Source organism: Theropithecus gelada, chromosome 7b (assembly GCF_003255815.1).
Source record: "Theropithecus gelada isolate Dixy chromosome 7b, Tgel_1.0, whole genome shotgun sequence".
Lineage (NCBI taxonomy): Eukaryota > Metazoa > Chordata > Mammalia > Primates > Cercopithecidae > Theropithecus > Theropithecus gelada.
In genome coordinates, this window is record NC_037675.1 from 107,394,350 (window position 1) to 107,413,779 (window position 19,430).

At 54.8% G+C, this 19,430-nt stretch overlaps 2 gene segments (V, D, J or C); both read right to left on the reverse strand.

Annotated features, from left to right (window-relative positions):
• The window catches only part of LOC112628818, a 1,133,279-nt gene that overhangs the window by 126,714 nt on the left and 987,135 nt on the right, over positions 1-19,430 (reverse strand).
• Positions 1-19,430, reverse strand: part of LOC112628814 — a 69,465-nt gene that overhangs the window by 40,892 nt on the left and 9,143 nt on the right. The window contains 1 exon segment of the C gene segment in view: positions 10,078-10,099. Coding sequence covers positions 10,078-10,099 — 22 coding nt within the window.

Below are 19,430 nucleotides of genomic sequence, written 5' to 3' on the forward strand. Positions count from 1 at the left end.
GCTCCTCCATGGCTCTGAGCTCCCCCTGGCAGGACCTCCTCGGGGTGCTGGGTTCATCCTGTCTGGGAGGGGCTGCCCCCCAGTCCCAGGACTCTAGCGGAGAGCCCACTGAGGGGCTTTTGGGTCTGGCCTGGGCCGCTGTGGGGGTATTCCACTGTGAGAGGGTCCCGCAGAGAATCTCCTATCCTGCTTGTCCTCCCAGAGCCTGGAGGGGGCTGGATCTGGGGATCCCAGAGGAGGATCCTGGACCCAGGGGAGGGGGGCCTCTTCACTCACCTCCCCTCCCTGCATCCCTCCCTTCCCCAAGCTGCCCTGTCGGCCCCCCTGCACCCCAGCCTCTGTCTGCACTGGCTCTGCCGGCTCTGGTGTACCAGGGTGGTGCCCGGGTGGAGAGGAGGTGGGCGGGTCTGTGGGTGAGAGGGGTGGGCTCATCCAGGACGGTGGAGCACCCGTGGGGCCCTGAGCCCTCTCCCACACCATCCCTGTTCTTTCCTCGCAGCCTGCCACTGTGGGAGCCCTTGGCAGGGTGGACCATACCCTCTAGGAGGCTGGCACTTACCTGGGTTCATGAAGGCGGAGCCTCCTGCCCGGTGGCCCCGCTTCCTCCTTCAGCCCTTCCTGATGGCTTCCTGGGGATTCCAGATTCCCATGGGGTGATGAGAGGAGAACAGAGGGCAGGAGGGGCAGGGCTGGGTCCTGGGGAAGGGGGCGATCGATCTGGTGTCCCTGGAGAGAAGTTCTGGGCTCCTGGGCACCAATCAAGCAGGCGTCCTTTCTGTCCACCCCCCGCCGAGGGTCCCGTCCAGAGCCAGGTGGGGGACCCGTAAGGGGAGGGCCTGTGTCCTGTCTCCCCAGTTCTCTAGACATGGAGGGGATAAGGGGTCCTCCCATGGCAGCGCCAGGCAGTGACTCTGGTGTTGGGTTGTTGGTCTTCGTGGACTGGCCTGGGGAGTGGGGGGGGTGCAGAGCAGGAGGGGGTGGACTCAGGTGGGGGATGGGCCGGTCATCCCTGTGTTCCTGCCATTTCCCGCCCTGGTCACCTGCAGTGAACCCCGGCAAGGATGGGGGTGGCCTCCCAGCCTGCTGCCTGCCTGGGGTCTGCTCTGGCACTGGAACTGGGGACGGGAGCCATCCTGGAGGTCAGCAGCCTCCTAGGACAGCAGGAGACCAGGCCAGCCCCTATCAGGGGAAGCAGTGGGGATTTTGGCAGGGTCTGCGTTGAGAGCCCCTACCCGGTAGTCACAAAGCCCGATGCCCCAACAATATGTCCTGTCCGCAGCCGACAGCCCACCCTGTCTTAGCCGGGACAAGGGAGGGTGCTGTGCCCCTGGCAGGCCCAGCCTTTGGCCTTCCTTGCAGGGATGAGGCCCTGGGAAGCTGAGCTGTTGGTGGTGCTGGGAGAGGTCCCCAGGGCAGGGGGATAGGGCTTAATCGAGCAGCCTGGGTGGGGTTGGGTCCTCCTGCAGGCTGGCCACTCAGTGATGGACGTCTCTGGGTGGTCCTGCAGCTGGTGCCAGGATACACACAGTGCTCTGGGCCCACTGCCTGGGCTCCCCGCCTTGTTTCCAGGGGGTTGGGTGGTGCTCCAAGCCTCAGTTTCCCCACTGTGGAGGGGATGCTGCTGGAGGGATGAGGATCATAGAGCACAGCCTGGCAGCTTCTGTGCCTGCTATCCCTGCGGACTTGGGCTGTGGGACGGGCGGGTTTCCCCATCAGGGCTGGGCCTGCCAGGGGCACAGCACCCTCACATGCCCACACTGGGGGCTCCGTGGCTCTGTGACTCCGTGGTGCTGCCTGCACCTCTCAGGGCTGGAAGCTGCCTTTCCCTGCCANCACTTGTGACCAGCATTGCTGTGGGGATCTGGGCATGAGGCCCCTTCTCCCAGGAGGGAAAGCGCGTGAGTGAGACCCTAAGTCCATACCCCATGGGGGCTCTGACCTTCCTGTAGAGCCGCTGGACAGGGGTGGGTGGGGTGTGCAGGTGGGGGTGGGGTGGGGAGCCCCGCCCCTCCGAGATGCACCGTGCTCTGCTCCACGGTTTGTGCTTGGGCACTGCAGGGTGGCTGGGTCTGGGCTGCCTGGGGTGCCTGAGGTGGCTGCATTCCCAGAGCCGGGACTGAGGCCCAGTGGGGTCTGGGGAGGAGCCTGAATGGGGCCCCATGGAGAAACTGCCTCGGATGACACCCCTATCTTGGGGAGGACATGGGGTCCAGCTGGGAGGAAGGGGAGGGGGCCTCCTCCTGGGGATCCTCCTGGGGTCACCTCAGCCGGGGGGCTCTGTGCTTGGCGACCTGCCAGAAGTTCCTCCCGGCCCAGACCCCAGAGTCCGTGTTGCACCAGGGCAGGAAGGAAGGGCCTGTGGCCTGGTCGAGGTTGGGGCCACAGTGGTGTCCCCTAAGCCCAAGTCTGCTTCACGTGCTCGCCCCGCAGCAGGCCCTGAGTGAGGGACAGAGACAGGGGCGGGGTCTTTGGTCCTGGTGGCCTCTGGGGCAGATTCCAGTGGGGAGTCATCGGGGTTGGGGTTCCCCCAGGGTACTGGGGTGAATGAGCTCCTGGAGTCGGCTCTGGATGTGGGGTTTGTGCCTGGGCTGCCTGGGGTTGATGTTGGGAGGTGCCGGTGACCCCTGTTTCCCTGAGGGACTGTTGGTGGTGGTAGACTCAGTTCTGGCCAGGGGCACTGGGGCCAGGGCAGTAGGATGGGGTCCAGCCCCTTCCCTGACCCCCCAGAGCCCCGGTCCCCGTGCTCACCATTCAGTGGGGACTGCGTTGTGCTCCGGGTGCTGGGGATCATGCGAGCTGGGTAGGACCCAGGTTTGGGGCGGCTGCTCCCCTCTCTGGCTGGGCCTCCGGCAGTGGCCAGGAGACAGTTTTGGACATAGCTTTTCTCACAGTGATAGTTCCAGCTATACCCACCGTGACTCAGGGCTGTTCAGAATCCGCCCAGGCTCCCTGAGCTCTGGGGCCTCCGGGGTGGGCCTGGGCTGCTGGGCGGGGTCTCCTTCAGGGGCTCTGAGGCTGTGGCTCGTTTTAGGTGTGGGGCGAGGAGTGGGAGCCCAGCTAGTGGGGCACCCGCAGAGACCGGGGCCTGCACACATTCCACCTGGTGTGTGGGTGGGCCAGGCCCCTCTGGGCAGGTCGGCCTCAACGGGGAGGATGCTGAACACCCTCAGAGACTGGGGCCTGCAGACATTCCGCCCGGTGTGTGGGGTGGACCAGGCCCCTCTGGGCAGGTCGGCCTCAGCGGGGAGGGTGGTTGGGTCCTGCTCGTTTTCCTTTGGGTTAATGGGATTCATCTCCTGGCCGCAGACCCCCTTAGGCTGCCCCTGTCCCTCCAGCAATGCAAGACATGGCAGGTCACCCTGGAGGGAGACATGTTCTGGCCTGGGTGTCGGGTGTGACTTCAGATCCTCCTGCGTGCTCTGGGTTGAGCAGGACGGCAGACGACCCAGGGCCCCCACCCTGTCTGAGGACATTTTTGCTGCAGCAACTGTGGGAGCTGACAGTATTCATGGCCACGCCACGGTCATCATCGTAGTCAAGGCTTTCTAAGAATTTCATTGTGACAAAGCCTCCTATGAAATGGGGCCACACCCTGCTTCCTGAGGGTTGCTGGTGAGTCCCGGATTTCCCGCAGAGGCGGGCGGGACACCTTGAGGGTCCCAGCAGGAGCCGGGTGGGAGACTGTGGGGAGAGGGCCTGTGTCTTGTCTTCCTTGGGTCGTGGGACAGGGCGGAGGCTGAGGGCGTCTTTCCCAGGGGGTCACAGAACAGCACCTCTGCTGTGGGGGGGCATCCAGCATGTGGGCCTGGGCTGTAGGGTGCAGGGCAGGAGGGGGCGGGCACGGGAGGGGTGTGGCCCAGTCATTCCTGCATTCACAATCTTTCTTGACCTGGGCACCTGCACTAGACCCCGGCCTGGAGGGGGCGGCTTCCTAGCCTGCAGCGTCCCTGTCGTCTGCTCTGGCTCTGGAGCTGGGGACAGGCGCCAGGCAGGAGGTCAGCAGCCTCCTAGGACAGCAGGAGGGCCCAGGCCAGTGCCTAGCCGACTTCCCCAGGAGAGGGGTCCCAGGGATGCGGAGATAATGATTTCTAGAAGGGTCTGTGTCTCTGGGTGTGCAAATTTGTCCAAACTGTCCACCAGGTGTGGTCAGGTAAACGCAGGCAGACGAGTTCAGGCGAAGGAAACTGAATTTTGTCATTCACTCCCTACTGACTCTAGGGGAATGAGCCAAGCTCCATTATCATCTGTGCAGAAGCGACAGCCTTGTAAAGGGAGGTGGTACAGGGAGCAGGGAGGGTGCTCGGGGCCCAGTCATCAGCGAAGGGAAAAGTTGCCCGGCGCTGGTCAGCGTCCCTGGGATGGGGCCCGCTGTGTCCGCGCTGGCCACTGTTGAGGTCAGGATTCTGTCCTCCCAGAGCCTGGAGACACCGGCCCATCTTCCCAATGGCGACACTTCAGGGAGCAGCTCTCAAGTCCCGAGAAAGACCCTCCTGGCCACAGGAGATGCATGGACATCGGGAACGGACAGAGGAAGGACGTGCAGTTGCAGCCTTTTCAGCAGACACCCTGAGAACCGGAGGTCGGGAGTTGGAGCAAACGGTCAGTTCTGGTGCGTGGAGCTTTCTCAGACAGGTGTTGATGGGGCTGGGGTCAGCCTAGGGGTGTGCCCTGAAGCCACTGGAAGCCCTGCTGGGGTCTGGCTGTCTCTTGGTGCAGGGGGTGGAGGGAGCCCTTATGATAGAGCTCTGGGGGGCCTCGAGGAGACCATCCCTGCAGCAAACGGGCCATGCTCTGAGGATGTGGGGCGAGGCCCCCCACTGTCTTTGAGTGTAGGGTGGTGACTTCTTTGCACAGGGGTCTCACAGGGGCACAGTACAGGTGTCAGTGGGCTGCAGGGCTGGGGGACATCAGAGCCGTTCTCTGGGCTTGGCAGCCACCTCAGATGGGATCAGAAGGGGAGGCAGTGCCTGGCGCTTTCCCTCCAGGCCTCTCTCCATGGTGTCCAGGGTAGCTTCTGGAGCTTTGGTGCCAATTCCTGCGGCCAGGGTCCTACCCTTCCTGATGCCGTGATGCTTGAGGGCTCTGGAGGAAGCCCCGGACTTGGCCACTCCTGCACTGCCTGGGCCTCTAGTAATGCTGCGCCTTGAGGGGAACCCAGGGCCCCAGCCTTGGCCCTGTCAGGTCAGATGGGGGCTGGGCTCTAGCATCCTGCCACTAGGTTTAGTTCCTAAATGACAGGGAGGCAGACTCTGGCTGAGCTCAGGACCTGTCCCCAGGCTCTGCGCCAGAGCAGGGTCCCCCATCAGAGGCTGTGTGGGGCTGGGCAGGGTTCCCACCTTGTGGGGAGTTCCCTGGACCTGGAGACCCAGCCCTCAGCCTCCTTGATAATGAATGATGCATCCTATGGCTGTCTTGGCCCAGACCATCAAGTGGCCTCCTCACCTACCCCTCATCAGACAGGGCCTCGGACCTAAGGCAGGAGCCCTCCCTACCCCAGACCTCCTGTGTCACAGGAAATGCACAGACATTGGGAAGGGATGGAGAAGGATGTTACCATTGGCCTAAGTGGTGGGATGAGCTAGAAATAGTTCTTAATTCCCGGTGTAAGTTGTTCTTCAATGAGATGGACAGAATTTGGCTTTCTAGGGTGTCGTTTATAACATTTGGCTCTTTACCGAAACGCAAGTTAGCCCATGTTTTACTCTGGGAACTGTGGAGTGTGATTCCTTTAATGGACTTTTCCATGTTCCTCCAAATCCTGGAGCAATTCTTATGGGAGCTGATTAGTTTTCTGAAAGTCTAAACTTCACCCATAAAGCCATCTTGGCCTGAAGTCATCCGTGAGGACAATTATTTAATAATCTTAATGCTTCCTTGAGGATTATTGTTCCAATTATGATTTCCTTTTCTTCTTGAGTCAGTTTTAAGTTTTATTGCTAGAAAAATGCCAACTTGCCATCATCTCTGCTGTCATTATTTTGTGCCCAACAATTGCCTTCTGTATCTGCTGTGTCTTCCCCAGCACAGGAGGTGTACTGTCATTAACAAAGCAGTGTATCCAGATCATTCAGAATCTATGCCTGCCACAGGGAGCAGGAGGCGAGTGTGATTGAAGAGCCACAGCATGGCAGGGGAGCCACTGCAAGGATGCTGAAACTCATGTGAACAGAGTTGCTGTAGGTAGGCCGCCATGGAACCTTGTGGGGGAAGCACTGCCTCTTAGGCATGGCAGTGAAAATGGGACAAGAGGGCGGCATTGCCCCCAGATGGAAGATGTAGTGCTTTGCCTGCTCCTTGGTGCATGGAGAGGGAAAGGGACGCTGCTATAAAGATCCTGGCTGGACTTTGGCTTGATAAGGCGTGAGCACCTTTGGGAGTATGAGGGCAGGTGGGTGTGTGCACATCTTCCATGAGGAGCTGTCAGTATTGGGGCAGACGTTTCAAGTATGGCAGACGAAGGATGTTCTGCATGGGGAAATGTGGTGAACCCGTTTCACAAGGACAGCTCACATAGATGAGTGTTCAGGAAGGACCGGCACCATACCCAGTGCCTGATGTGTATCATCTCATTGAGTCCTTGCCTCAGATGCAAAAGGAAGCCATCACCACCATCGCCACCATCATCATCCTCCTCCTGTGCAGATGGAGAGGCTAAGGCATAGCGAGGTGACGGAGTCTGCCCAGGACTGCAGGCCAGCTGGTGGCACAGCTGGGTTCCAATGGAATGAAGGTTGTCATCCTCAGATGGCAGGGTAGGCAGGTGGCTAGAGCTCACTTGGGAAAAGGGGAAAGGACACTGACATTGGCTAGGGATGGAGCAGGGCTTGGGCTGGCTTTCCATGCACAGGCAGCTGGCGAGGCTCATGGCTGTGCTCCAGACCCGGGTGTGGACAATGAATCTTCCAGGTCTATCCTAGGCTATGGGTTTGGACAGCACTGCGATGGAGAGAAGACACTCTGTCCTGCAGTCTGTGACCAACGATGTGACTGTGGGAATGGCGCTGGCGTCTGGCTACCACTCTGGGACGGGTGGCCACCTGCCATCAGGCCCCGGGATGGGACCACCATGCGACTTCTCTGGGATGGAACCACCATGCGACTTCTCTGGGATGGGACCACCATGCAACTTCTCTGGGATGGGACCACCATGTGACTTCTCCCCTCACTCCTCCAGGTCATGTCCAGAGCCCCAGGACGACCAGCAAAGCCTCTTGAGCCAGTGGCAGCTCACGTTCTGCCTTGCCGGCTACTCTTCTCCTGGGCAACGTTGGCTGCTTGCTGTGGCTCTCCCCAGGGTATGTGACTGCCCCAGTGCTGGGTGCCTGGCCTGGGCTTTCCTTCTGGGCCTGGGCAGCTGGGCTCAGCTTGGACCCAGGCAGCAGTCACAGAGGGGCCCATAGGGGCGACAGAGTCGCTTCTGTGATGATGAACGGGGCGGCTGTGACACGAGGGAGGCGACCACTCCTTAGTTTCCAAGTGCTGGGATCAGGGCCAGGGTCAGCAAAGTCCCTCCCATATTTAAAGAGCGGGTTTGGGCTTGTCCCAGGAGGACGAAGTCAGGAGCCCGTACCGGGACGTGCCTCCGCCAAAGTTCCGCCTGGACCCCAGCCTCTGCCAACGGCCCCGCTCCTCAGCTACCCCAGCTTGCTCCTAGGTTCCACGGTGGAGTCAGATGTCTCTGGGCACTTTCACCTTTATGCCTTAAATGCATGTTGAGGCCTTTAAGGAATGGTGGAGAAATAGGGTTGTGGGCAAAGGCAAGTGACAACCGGGAACGATGATCCGGCAGAGGCTGCTGACACCTGGGCGCCAGGGGCGTGAGTTCATCCTTCTGCCTGGACTTTGGTGGGAGGGGCAGACTCTATGGTCTGAGACACAAAAGAACCCAAAACATACGTGTGTACAGACACACAGCAGAGGCACACACACACGTGTGCCCATGCACACACTCACAGGAGGCCCGTGGACTCTGCACAGGGAAGAAACTCCTCTGGTTGACAGTGGATGGCGCTGCAGCAGGGTCCCACCCCAAGCCCTGCCTGCCTCCCATTGCCCACCCGGCCCCGGCTTGATGGGCTCACCTCATGCTGTGGCCGGGGCCTCTTGCTTCCTGCACCCCTTTGCCGGCCTGGGGCCTGGGCCTCTCCCGGGCTGTCCTAGGGCTTGTAACTCTGGGCCCGTGCCGGCGTGCACAGAGCGTCTCTCCCCGGGAGGCTCAGGGCTGCCTCCTCGAGCTCTGTGGGACTGCACTGGCTAGGGAGCCTGCGGTGTGGGTCTTCAGGCTGCATCCTTCTACCTCCTGAGCACAGGGGTCCCAGGCGCCCTGCAGTTGCCTCCTCGGCCATCCTGTGGGGTCCCTAGGCCTTGCCCTCACTTCAGTGCCCAGGTGCTCAGGCTGTGCCTAGGTGCCAGGCGAAGGTGTGAGCATAAACCTATCAGATACACCTGGCAGGCGTATACCAGGTGTCCCATCCCTGCCACCACGGGACCTCCCGATACGGCAACCACTGTGGACCTGTGAGGACCGATGAGGAAAAGGAGAGGCAGCTCTGGGCCAGGTTCACAGGAACTGCAGCATAGCAGATCCTGCCCCAGCAGGCCCCCTTGTCCTTCCTGGGCCCTTGTCCTTCATGAGGAGCTAGCCCATCCCTGGAGGGGCTCCCATCCCCCTTCTCAGTGGGCTCCGTGCTTGCCTCGTCAGAGTCATCTCTCAGGCAGTCCCGGGATCCTCTCCTTTAGACCCACAGTGCCTTCCTGGCCTCCCGGGCTTGTGCTGGGGGCAGAAGAACTGCCTCCCCAGGTCTGTCTCTGGAGGCTCTGAGGGAGATGGGCTTGGGGGCTCTGGGAGGAGGCAGGGATTCCAGAGTGTCGGGAAGGCAGGTGTGCCGGGTCCCACCCAGTGAAGTAATAAACCGCGGGTGGTGACAGTGACCCGGTGCCCTCACTGCCCATCCCCGCCGGTCCTCAGCCAGCGCTGCAGGGATCCCAGGCCCAGACTCTGTGGGCCTTCACTGATCCCGGTTACCCCAGGAAGGCTGCAGCCTGCGGGCACCAGCCAGGCCACATGCTCAGCGCCAGCCAGGGCCCACTGCCCATCCTGCACACGAGGCCGCTGGGCAGGTGCCCCTCACACCCCCGGGATGTCAGTGCTCACCTCAAGCAAAGCACCCCAGCACAGCCTTGGGAGGCAGTCATGCCCTGGGGGGACGATGGAGAGCAGTCCAACCAAGAGGGAGGGGGAGGGGGGAAGAGAGAGAGAGAGAGAAAGGAGAGGAGAGAGAGAGAGAAAGAAAGAGAAGGTATCGGCTGTAAGGCTGCCTTAGAGGAGGTGGGCATGGCCTGCACCTCACCAAGCCTAGCCACTCTCATGGCTCTGTGTGGCTCACAGGCTTGTGAGGACCCCGTCACTGCCTGTTGAGTCCCCCCAATGGCTCCTTCTAGGAACGCGCCGTGGCTGCTCTGACAATTTGCACAGCCCAGTGGCTTAAACACCACACATTTACACCACAGGTTCGGATGAATCCTACAGGGCCAAGGTCTAGGTGTGCTGGAGGCCGTGCACGTGGGGAGGCCTCGAGGCATGTGGGGAGAACCTTCCCTGCCTCCTCCAGTCTCTGCATCCCTGAGCTCTCGGCTCCTCCGCCATCTTCAGGGCCAGGGAGTAGCGTCTGCTTGCTCGGCCTCTGCCTCTGCTTCCAACCTCACCTGGCCTCTGTCTGTGTCAGTCTCCCTCTGCCATCCTCCTAGGACACTTGTGATTACATTAGGGCTCACCCCTTTAACCCAGGAGCCCCTCTCCACTTCATTATTTTCAGCTAACTTGCTTCTGCAAAGGCCCCCTTTCCCAATAAGGGCACACATTCCAGGGCTAAGGACCTTGCTCCAAGTCTCTCCACCTATGATGCTGTGCCTTCCAGAAACCTGTCCTTGGCAGCTCGGTCTTGACACCAAACCTGCTGGTGACCTGGACATCACAGGGTTATCCCCTCGGGCTGTGTGCAGCACGATGCGATTTCTGGGCCTGAATGTCATGCTCCCTGGGGCAGGACCTTGAGCCTGCAGCACACACCAAGTCACCTGCAGCCTCACAGGCAATGCCCTGGGTAGACAGGGAGGGGCCCAGCCCCAGCTCTCCGGGCACATCTGGAGCCCCTGGGTTGCCACGTGAGGAAGGGGTGGGGCAGGGCTGAGGTGAGGCGGAGCTCAGGGCATGGATGTGGCCTGGCTGAGGGGTGTGTGCCCAAGGGTGTGGCTGGGGTGGCGTAGCTGAGGGTGTGGCTGAGGGGTATGTGGCTGTGAGGGGTGGTATGGCTGAAGGCGTGGATGGGGTGTGGCTGAGGGGGGTGTGGCTGAGGGGGGTGTGGCTGAGGGGGGTGTGGCTGAGGGCGTGTATGGGGTGTGGAGAGGGTGTGGCTGGCGTGTGGTTGTGGGGTGGTGTGGCTGAGGGCATGGCTGGGGTGTGGCTGTGGGGATCAGTGATAGGGGTGGGGCTTGGCTGAGGGTTGAGTGGGGCAGGACGGGGGCAGGGCTCGGGGCGGGACTGGGAAGGCAGAGGGAGCTGAAGCCACGTGAGTCCAGATGCCTACAGTTGGCTGCTGCCCTGCCCACCCACTCAGATGCTGTTTTCTGCCCCCCAGTCCCTGGAGCCCAGGGACGGGATGGTGAGAGGCACATAATCCCTTCCCATCTGGGATTCCTCTGGGCCCCTGACTGGGTGCGGGACTCTGGCAGGCCCCCTCTGCTCTCACATGGTGACTGTGGCTGGCAGACGCACAGCACTCCTTGCAGTCATCACTGAGGTCTTCAGTGGTAGAGGCCCTGCAGTGCCGCCTATGTTCCAGACTTTGCTGGTTCCGTGGGATCTGCTGGACCACGGGGCCAAGGGATCAGCTTGTGTGTCGAGGGCCCTGGCCTTGCTCTGGCCCCCTCACCCCTGATGCCCTGTGGCCCCCAGAACACAGGCTGCCCAGGGGCAGTGGCCGTGGCCTCCCAGCTGCACAGAGGCCTGGATGTCTGGTGTGCGGGCCCAGGCACGCCCCCACCTCGGTCCCTGGCTGTCCAGATGAAGCAGCAGAGTGATGCCACAGCCCATCTCGGTGACATGCTCACTCTCAACCCCCATATCCGGGACCCTGGTCTTGTGTGGTCCCTGATGTGGAGTTCTCAAGATACACCCAGAAAGTCCTGGCTGTGAAGTAGGGGTGCAGAGTGTGCAGAGCCGCTGGGCTGGGCTGGTGCCCCCAGGAGATGGAAGCCCTGGTGGATGCCCTCCTCCCTCAGAGCTGGGGCAGCTCAGTGTGCCCCTCCCCCACATCCATCCTCTGCCGGCCCTGGGTGTCTGAGCGGTCGTTCTCTGCCAGCACCTCTGCAGCCTGCGGGGCCTCAGGTTCGCTGTGAGGGACCTCCCTGGCCTTCTGCGGAGGTGGAGTAAGCTCTGTCAAGGCAGCTTACTCCATCGTCCCTTCCTGTGAGTGACACCAGTGACGAAGCGGACTCCTCCACGCAGGCATCCTCAGGGCCCAGGGCCCTGGGGGCACCTTCCTCTTATTTGTTGAGAAAAAAAGTGGCATTGTGCTCACACCAGGAAGCTGGAGCAGAGCTGACATGCTCGGGAAAGGGCAGAGGTCACTGGGGTGGGAAGGGTCATCAGGTCTCGACTCAGCACCTCGTGGGCTGGTCAACTGAGGCTCAGAGTGCTGGTGCCTCGCGGTGACCCCTCTCTGGTTCCCAGCACCTGCCTGAGACCCGCCCCAGGCACCCATGACCTGGATCTCCCTGTTTCCTCGTCCAGGGCCTGAGGAACTGCCTCCCCGGGTCTGTCTCTGGAGGCTCTGAGGGAGATGCGCTTGGGGGCTCTAGGAGGAGGCAGGGATTCCAGGGTGTCAGGAAGTCAGGTGTGCCGGGTCCCACCCAGTGAAGTAACTGTGGGTGGCGTTTGGGCCTCCCCGCCTTCCCCACTGGGTGTGCCGGTGCTGGCGCTGCAGGGTCAGGGCTGCCCGTGACCCCAGACACCACTGTCCATCCTGGGAGGCTCCCGTCTGGGCATGTCCTGGGTGGATTCCACCTTTCTGTTAAGTAGCTACATGAGGCAGGGGCTTCTGGATCCAAAGCAAATGACAGGAATTCCAGAGCCAGGTGCATCCACTCAGGGCAGCCAGTGTTCATTGTTCATGAAGCTGCCTCTAGCACACGGAGTCTTCTCAGCCCGCCCCTCTCATGAGAAAAGAACCTGCTGATCCCTCTCAGCCTCCAGCGTTGCAAGTGCAAGGCCAGTGGAGATAATCTGCAACCTGCACGAGGGAGTGTGCCAGGGGCTGTTGCAGGAGTATGAGTGTGCAAGAGCGAGAGCACATGGCTCCTGCTACCTCAAGGTGTGGGCTCCTGGTGGCTGCTCAACGTTCCCAGGCGTGAGAGGCCCCGTGTGTCCTAAGCTGCCTGAGATTTCTGTGCGCTGATCGCATCCTCAGTTTCTTGTCCACCTGTTCACTAGCGAGAGTCCAAGGCTCCAAGGACACCCTCCCTGCACATGATTGGGTGTCCATGGTGCCCTGGGCTGTGTCCTCCCCTGGGGATGAGGGTTGGGATGTCCATGGTGGCCTGGGCTGTGTCCTCCCCTGGGGATGAGGGTTGGGATGTTCATGGTGGCCTGGGCTGTGTCCTCCCCTGGGGATGAGGGTTGGGTGTCCATGATGCACTGGGCTGTGTTCTCCCCTGGGGATGAGGGTTGGGTGTCCATTGTGACCTGGGCTGTGTCTTTCCCTGGGAATGAGGGTTGGGTGTCCATGGTGCCCTGGGCTGTGTCCTCCCCTGGGAATGAGGGTTGGGTGTCCATGGTGCCCTGGGCTGTGTTTCCTTAGGGATGAGGGTTGGGTGCCATGGCATCCTGGGCAGGTGCTTCCTTTCTGCACAAGGTTGGGTGACCATGATGTCCTGGCAGTGGCTTCCCTGTCTTGCCTCTTTTCTGCCATGTGAGAAGAGCAGGGGAGGTTTAGTTGGTCTCAGCACATCATTCTGGATAAGTACAAGAGTGTCTGAGCTGTGAGGCCAGTGCTCCAGCTTTGAAATTGTCTTCCCCACCCTCACCCCCATCCCATCAAAGCCCGACACTTCGTGTGGCAGCAGCGAGGTGGGTGTTGGCTGTTCTCTTGGGCTGGGGGTTAGTGGTGGACAGGGAAAGGAGGGATGTTGGTCAAAGGGCATGAAGTTTCTGCTAGATGGGAGGAGTCAGGTTTTTCGATCTGTTGCACAACATGGTGACTACAGTTAACAATAATGTCTATTTCAAGATTGCTAAACGATGAGCTTTTAAATATTCTCACCACAAAATGATTAGTGTGTGAGGTGATGGATATGCCACTTGCCTTGTTTGGATCATCCCACAATATAGACAGGTATCGTCACTTCACATTGCACCCCAGGAATTTTCACATTTGGTTTTTGTCAATTAAAAATAGAGATAAAAAGGAGAGAGGGGAGAGCAACAGACACTTCATGGAACCGTGGGCTCCTGCTACCAGGTAAAATAAACTGCAAAATGATTCCCAGGGAACCATTCCCTCTTTCAAAGCCCTTGGTTACAGGAAGCCAGATTTGGGAAATCTGCCTGGATAACATTCACATGAATGGGCATGTACACGAAAAACCACGGTAACGTAATTAGAATAGTCAGAGAAACGTAGCCAGAAGAATTTGCAACATGCTCTTGTAACACCAAATTCGATCAGTTTAAAAGAAATGATAGTTATGTGGGCGATTTAAAAGTAAATGTATTCTTTTTAAGGTAAAAATTTGGACCCTTATCACGTATACACCCTTATGTACTCTTCAAATCAGCATCATTATTAATTTATATACATTTTTTGCTAGTCTGAGTCAGCACAGGCTGCAGCTGTCAGAATGGACACCTTTTGGTTGTTGGGTTTCTCTAAGTTTCTGGGGTGAAGCTGCGTTATTCAGAACGTAGCTCTTGGCTGCCATCTCGGGGCTTATTAAGGACTGTGAACTTTATCCACAAGCCATGACAATATCTGTCCCACCGAACGCTCCCTCCAACACACTCTTACTCCTGTGATGTGTGTTAAGTGCTCCGATGATGCTGAAAACAGCTCAGGATGTGAAAAGGCAGGAACAGTTCTGAAGTCAAAGGCCGATGTCCTGTTTCTCTTTCCCTCTGTGACCAACTCCCTTCCCAGTGGTAACCAGTACCCACAGCGTGGTTTGAATTTCCGCACGCTGTTGTCTGTGCACTCGCACACGCTCACACACACACAGCATGCATGTGGGTGATGCTGGGCATTTTGTGTATGAGTGGGATGCACATACACACATCTACATTCCATATCATGCCCACGTATCTGTAACTTGCTTTTCCCGTGTAAGAACGTTTCTTAGAATCTGTTCAACGCATGTGTGTGAGTGATTGAAGGCATTTCTAACCCATTTTGAAGATGGCTACGTAGGACCATACGGATATTGTACTGATGTCAATTTGACCACATCCATTGTTTCCATCTTTTGGGCTGTTCTTGTATATTTTACTTTCCGTATAACACTGTGACATTGAGAATTGGTACCTAAAACAGTCTATTTGCTTTATATTAAATTCGTAGGCTAATTTGTGTACCTTCAGAGTGTGAAAGTTTTCTACTGAGGAAAATGGGGTAGTCCATGTTTTTTCAGGTTTTGTCTTCACATGTGCTTTCTAATTCACTTCATAAATAATAATAATGAACTCTTACGATCTCTCAGTATATGTAAAGCACCAGTCAAAGAATATGGTGTGGGTTCTCTATTTAAATCTTCACAACACCCTGTGAGGTAAGAGTGTCATCTGTATAAAGGATTTGAGACGCTGGTTCTCCAGAGTCTCTGTCCTCGCCCACCAGCATGGGACTTACCAGTGGCCGAGTGTGGATCAGACTTTTGGGACCAGTGTCCGTTTTCCCATTCACTGCACAATGTAGCCTTGGACGGCATGAGCTACCTTGGTGTCTAGGTTGGTTGTTGTTCCCGTGAATGGATTTTCTCTTTAAGTGCTATGAATAAAACTGTTTCACACAAATAACATAAGCACGAAGTCTCACTATTAAAATGCAAACGCAAAATAGGAAAATTGGAACTTACTTCCAACAGCTCACCTGCAGCCGATCGTACCTTCCTGTATCCTGCTGGCCACGTAGACATATTTTCTTCTAAGTAACCAGCCCAACTGCAGGGTCTTTTGGGGGTCTCACTGAGGCCAGGTGCAAATCATCGGTCTTACAGTCATCAACAACCAATGCTGATGATAAAACCACAGAGAAAAGACCTTGAAATCCACAGCTATGCAGCAACATTGCTCGTTAGTACATTCCACTCATCGTCCGGGGTGAGGGCCACAGCTGTGCAGCAACATTGCTCATTAGTACATCCCACTCATCGTCCGGGGTGAGGGCCACAGCTGTGCAGCAACATTGCTCATTAGTACATCCCATTCATCGTCCGGGGTGAGGGCCACAGCTGTGCAGCAACATTGCTCATTAGTACATCCCACTCATCATCCGGGGTGAGGGCCAGGCAGGTACATCATTTGTCACTATGTGATAGGTGCAGCTGTTTAAGTAGAACTTCTCAGACCAGTTCCAAGACTGCTTTAACTAAAACTCACAGCTTGGTGTTAGAGGGAAATGTTTAGCAGCAAATAGCCACATCCAGACAGAGGAAAGGCCTCAAGTCAATAAACTCAGCTTCCACCTTAGGAAACTAAGAAAATAGCAAATTAAACTTACTGTGGGCAGTAGAAAGGAAATAATAAATACCAGAGCAGAAGTCAATGAAATGTAACACACACAAAAAAAAAAACTAGGAAAAAAATAAAAACCAAAACCAGTTTTTCGAGAAAATCAGTGAAATTAAACTTTAGGCATACTGATTAGAAAAAGAAGACACAGATGAGCAAGATCAGGATTTAAGAGGTGCCATCACTACAGATTCTATAGATGTTCAACCTCTAAAAGGGGAATGTTGTTTAAAAAAAATTTTCACAATAAATTCAACAGCTTAGATAAAATAGATACATCAATTGAAAGACACTGGAAAGCTCACTGGAAAAGGAACAGAAAATTGAATTTTTAGTTAAAAACTTTCCCGTAGTCTGTGTGCAGTGACTCATGCCTGTAATTCCAGCACTGTGGGAGGCTGAAGCATGAGGATTACTTGAGTCCAGGAGTTCAAGACCAGACTGGGCAACACAATAAGACCTCAAAAACAAGTCAAAGCGATAAAACAACAATAACAACAACAACAAAACAGCTGGGTGTGGTGGTGCATGCCGGTAGTCCCAGCTACTCAGAAGGCTGAGGTAGGGAGATTTCTTGAGCCCAGGAGGTTGAGGCTGCTGTGAGCTATGATCATACCATTGCATTCCAGCCTGGGCAACACAGCAAGACTCTGTCTCAAAAAAAAACCCAAACCATGAAAAAAAGAAAAACTTCCCCACAAGGAAAACTCCAGGCCAATGACTTCATTATGAAATCTTGCAAACCTTTAAGGAAGATACAATGCCAATTTTATACAAATTATTTCAGAAAAATGAAGAAGAGGAAATACCTTCCCAACTCATTCTATGAGTCCAGCATTACCCTGATTCCAAAACTAGGCAAAGTTATTATAAGACAAAACACCCTACAGACTGATCTTCCTTGTAAATGTAGATGTAGCAATTCTTAACAAATTTTGAGAAAATTGAATCCAACAATATGTAACAATAACAACACATGATGACCAAATGGGGTTTGTCTCAGGAATGCAAAATTGGCTTGATATTAAAGAATAAATAAAGGCCGGGCGCGGTGGCTCAAGCCTGTAATCTCAGCACTTTGGGAGGCCGAGGCGGGTGGATCACGAGGTCAGGAGATCGAGACCATCCAGGCTAACATGGTGAAACCCCGTCTCTACTAAAAATACAAAAAACTAGCCGGGCGTGGTGGCAGGCGCCTGTAGTCCCAGCTACTCGGAGGCTGAGGCAGGAGAATGGCGTGAACCTGGGAGGCGGAGCTTGCAGTGAGCCGAGATCGCGCCACTGCACTCCAGCCTGGGCGACAGAGCGAGACTCCGTCTCAAAAAAAAAAAAAAAAAAAAGAATAAATAAATGCAATTCATGTTAATATAAGAACTGCATAATCATCTTAGTAGACAGGAAGCATTTAATAAATTCTAGCATGAGCTTCTGATTAAAAAACTATCAGAAAATTAGGCATAGGAGCCAACTTCCTCAATGTGATAAAGGGCATTTATAAAAACCCTACAGCTAACATCTGACACCAGAGTAAAAGACCAAACTCTAAGGTCAGGAAAAAGGCAAGAATGTCTGTTTTCACCACTTCTGTTTAACATTGTACTGTAGGTCCTACCGAGTGTGATAGAGAAAGAAAAAGACACAAATTTATCCTCACTGGAAAAGAAGAAAACATGACTGTTTGTATGGAAAATCCTATGGAATCTAAAAAGTGCTGCTAAAATTAAGAGGAAATTTAGCAAGTGTGCAGGATATAAGATCAATTCAATTTCCTTGCTGTTTGAAGAACTTCCTTTAGCCAGTCTTTAAGAGTACATCTGGTAGCAAAAATTCTTTTAGTTTTTGGTTATTTAAGAACATACTCATTTTCTGCTCATTTCTGAAGGATACTTTCATTGGGTATAGAATTCACAATCAACACTTCTTGAATATTGAAAAATATCTGAGAAAGACTCCAGCATTTGAATTGGCATCCTTGATAGCTAATGCTTCCTTTCTGTCTTGCTGCTCAGTGCTGTCACCAGGTCAGTGCATGGAATAGATGGTGTTCAGTCCACATGTGTGACCACTCAACATGTATTCTAGCAGGTGGGCCAGGTGGGTGCTGAAGGGGAGGCTGAGTAGAGTGGTCTGGTGAGTGCTTGTCTAAGTAGGAACTTGCCAGGGCATAGCCAAATGCTGGAACAGTGGGGTCACAGAGTGGGAGGATGGTTTGGAGAGAGGGGCTCAAAATGACAATGGAGAGGGTAAATGTACATATATTTGTTTCTTTGTATAAAGGTGATAAGTTTATTGTACGAAGTCTGTAAATTATAATAATAAAATGATATCCATTCAACTCTACATTATCCAATAGCATGTGCCACTTACAACACTGAGCAGGCCCCCCCGCATGGGTTCTCATCTCACGGCTGGGGATCCAGATGGGGCATGGCCATGGCGTAGGTGTTTGGCAGAAATCTCCTTAAATCAGCCCTGGTCATTTATAAATTCCAAACTGATGAGCTATTATCCACTCAGACCCTACTCAAATCACTCTGCCCTTCCTGACCGCCACCCGAACCAATGCCTCCCAACATGGTCCCTCATTACTAACAGCGTGGAGTGTAAGGAACCACCAAGTTCAAAGCAAAGGCCTTAAACACCCTGAAAATTAAAATTTGTAAAAACGCGAATGAAACTGCCAATTTAAAATATTACCTAAATAACTAAATCTCAAAGGGATGTTTTATTGCCAAGCCAACAAATTTTAAATTATTAATTCAAAGACATTAGTGTATTAGTCCATTTTCACACCACTATAAAGATACTACCTGAGACTGGGTAATTTACAAAGAGAGGAGGTTTAATTAACTCACAGTTCCTCATGGCTGGGGAGGCCTCAGGAAACTTACAATCATGGCAGAAGGTGAAGGGAAAGCAAGGGATGTCTTACGTGGCAGCAGGCGAGAGAGAGAGAGCAGGGGAACCTGCCACTTTTAAACCATCAGATCTCACGATAACTCCCTCACTATCATGAAAACAGCCTGGGAAAAAGCACCCCTTGATCTGATCACTCCCACCTGGAGCCTCCCTGGACACATGAACATTACAATTCGAGATGAGATTGGGGTGGGGACACAGAGCCAAACCATATCACATAGGAACCTAATAGAAGAATAAAGTAGGAAAACTTCCCACATCAGTAACCCTTTATCAGTTGGTAATTCCAATCTGCAAAATAAAACTATGTAATTTTACTAAGATAATGGAATCTTCTCTACAGAATGACTTTCTGGTGCAAAAGCTCCCCAACCTCACTATGAAATCCATGTGACCATTTCCCATTTGTGTAGAGTCATCAGTTAGTACTGAGACTTCTGAAGGTCAGAAATTCCTTGGCTCATGCTGCATGGTCAGGACGAGATGTAAGAAGTATTAGCTAATAGACATGAAACAGCTTTTGTGTGAAAGATGTTACAAAACATTTAAGGTATTTGCTTATGATTAGTAAGTATTCATTGTATCATTGGAGCACATGTACTTATATACCCTGGAAAAATTTCCATCTTGGAAAAATATTATTTTGGGGAAAAAGATCAGAAAACATATTGTTAATCTTTGTTTATAGAGTCTTAGGCTTCTAAATTTGAAATTATTGGCAGTTTTCCTCCAA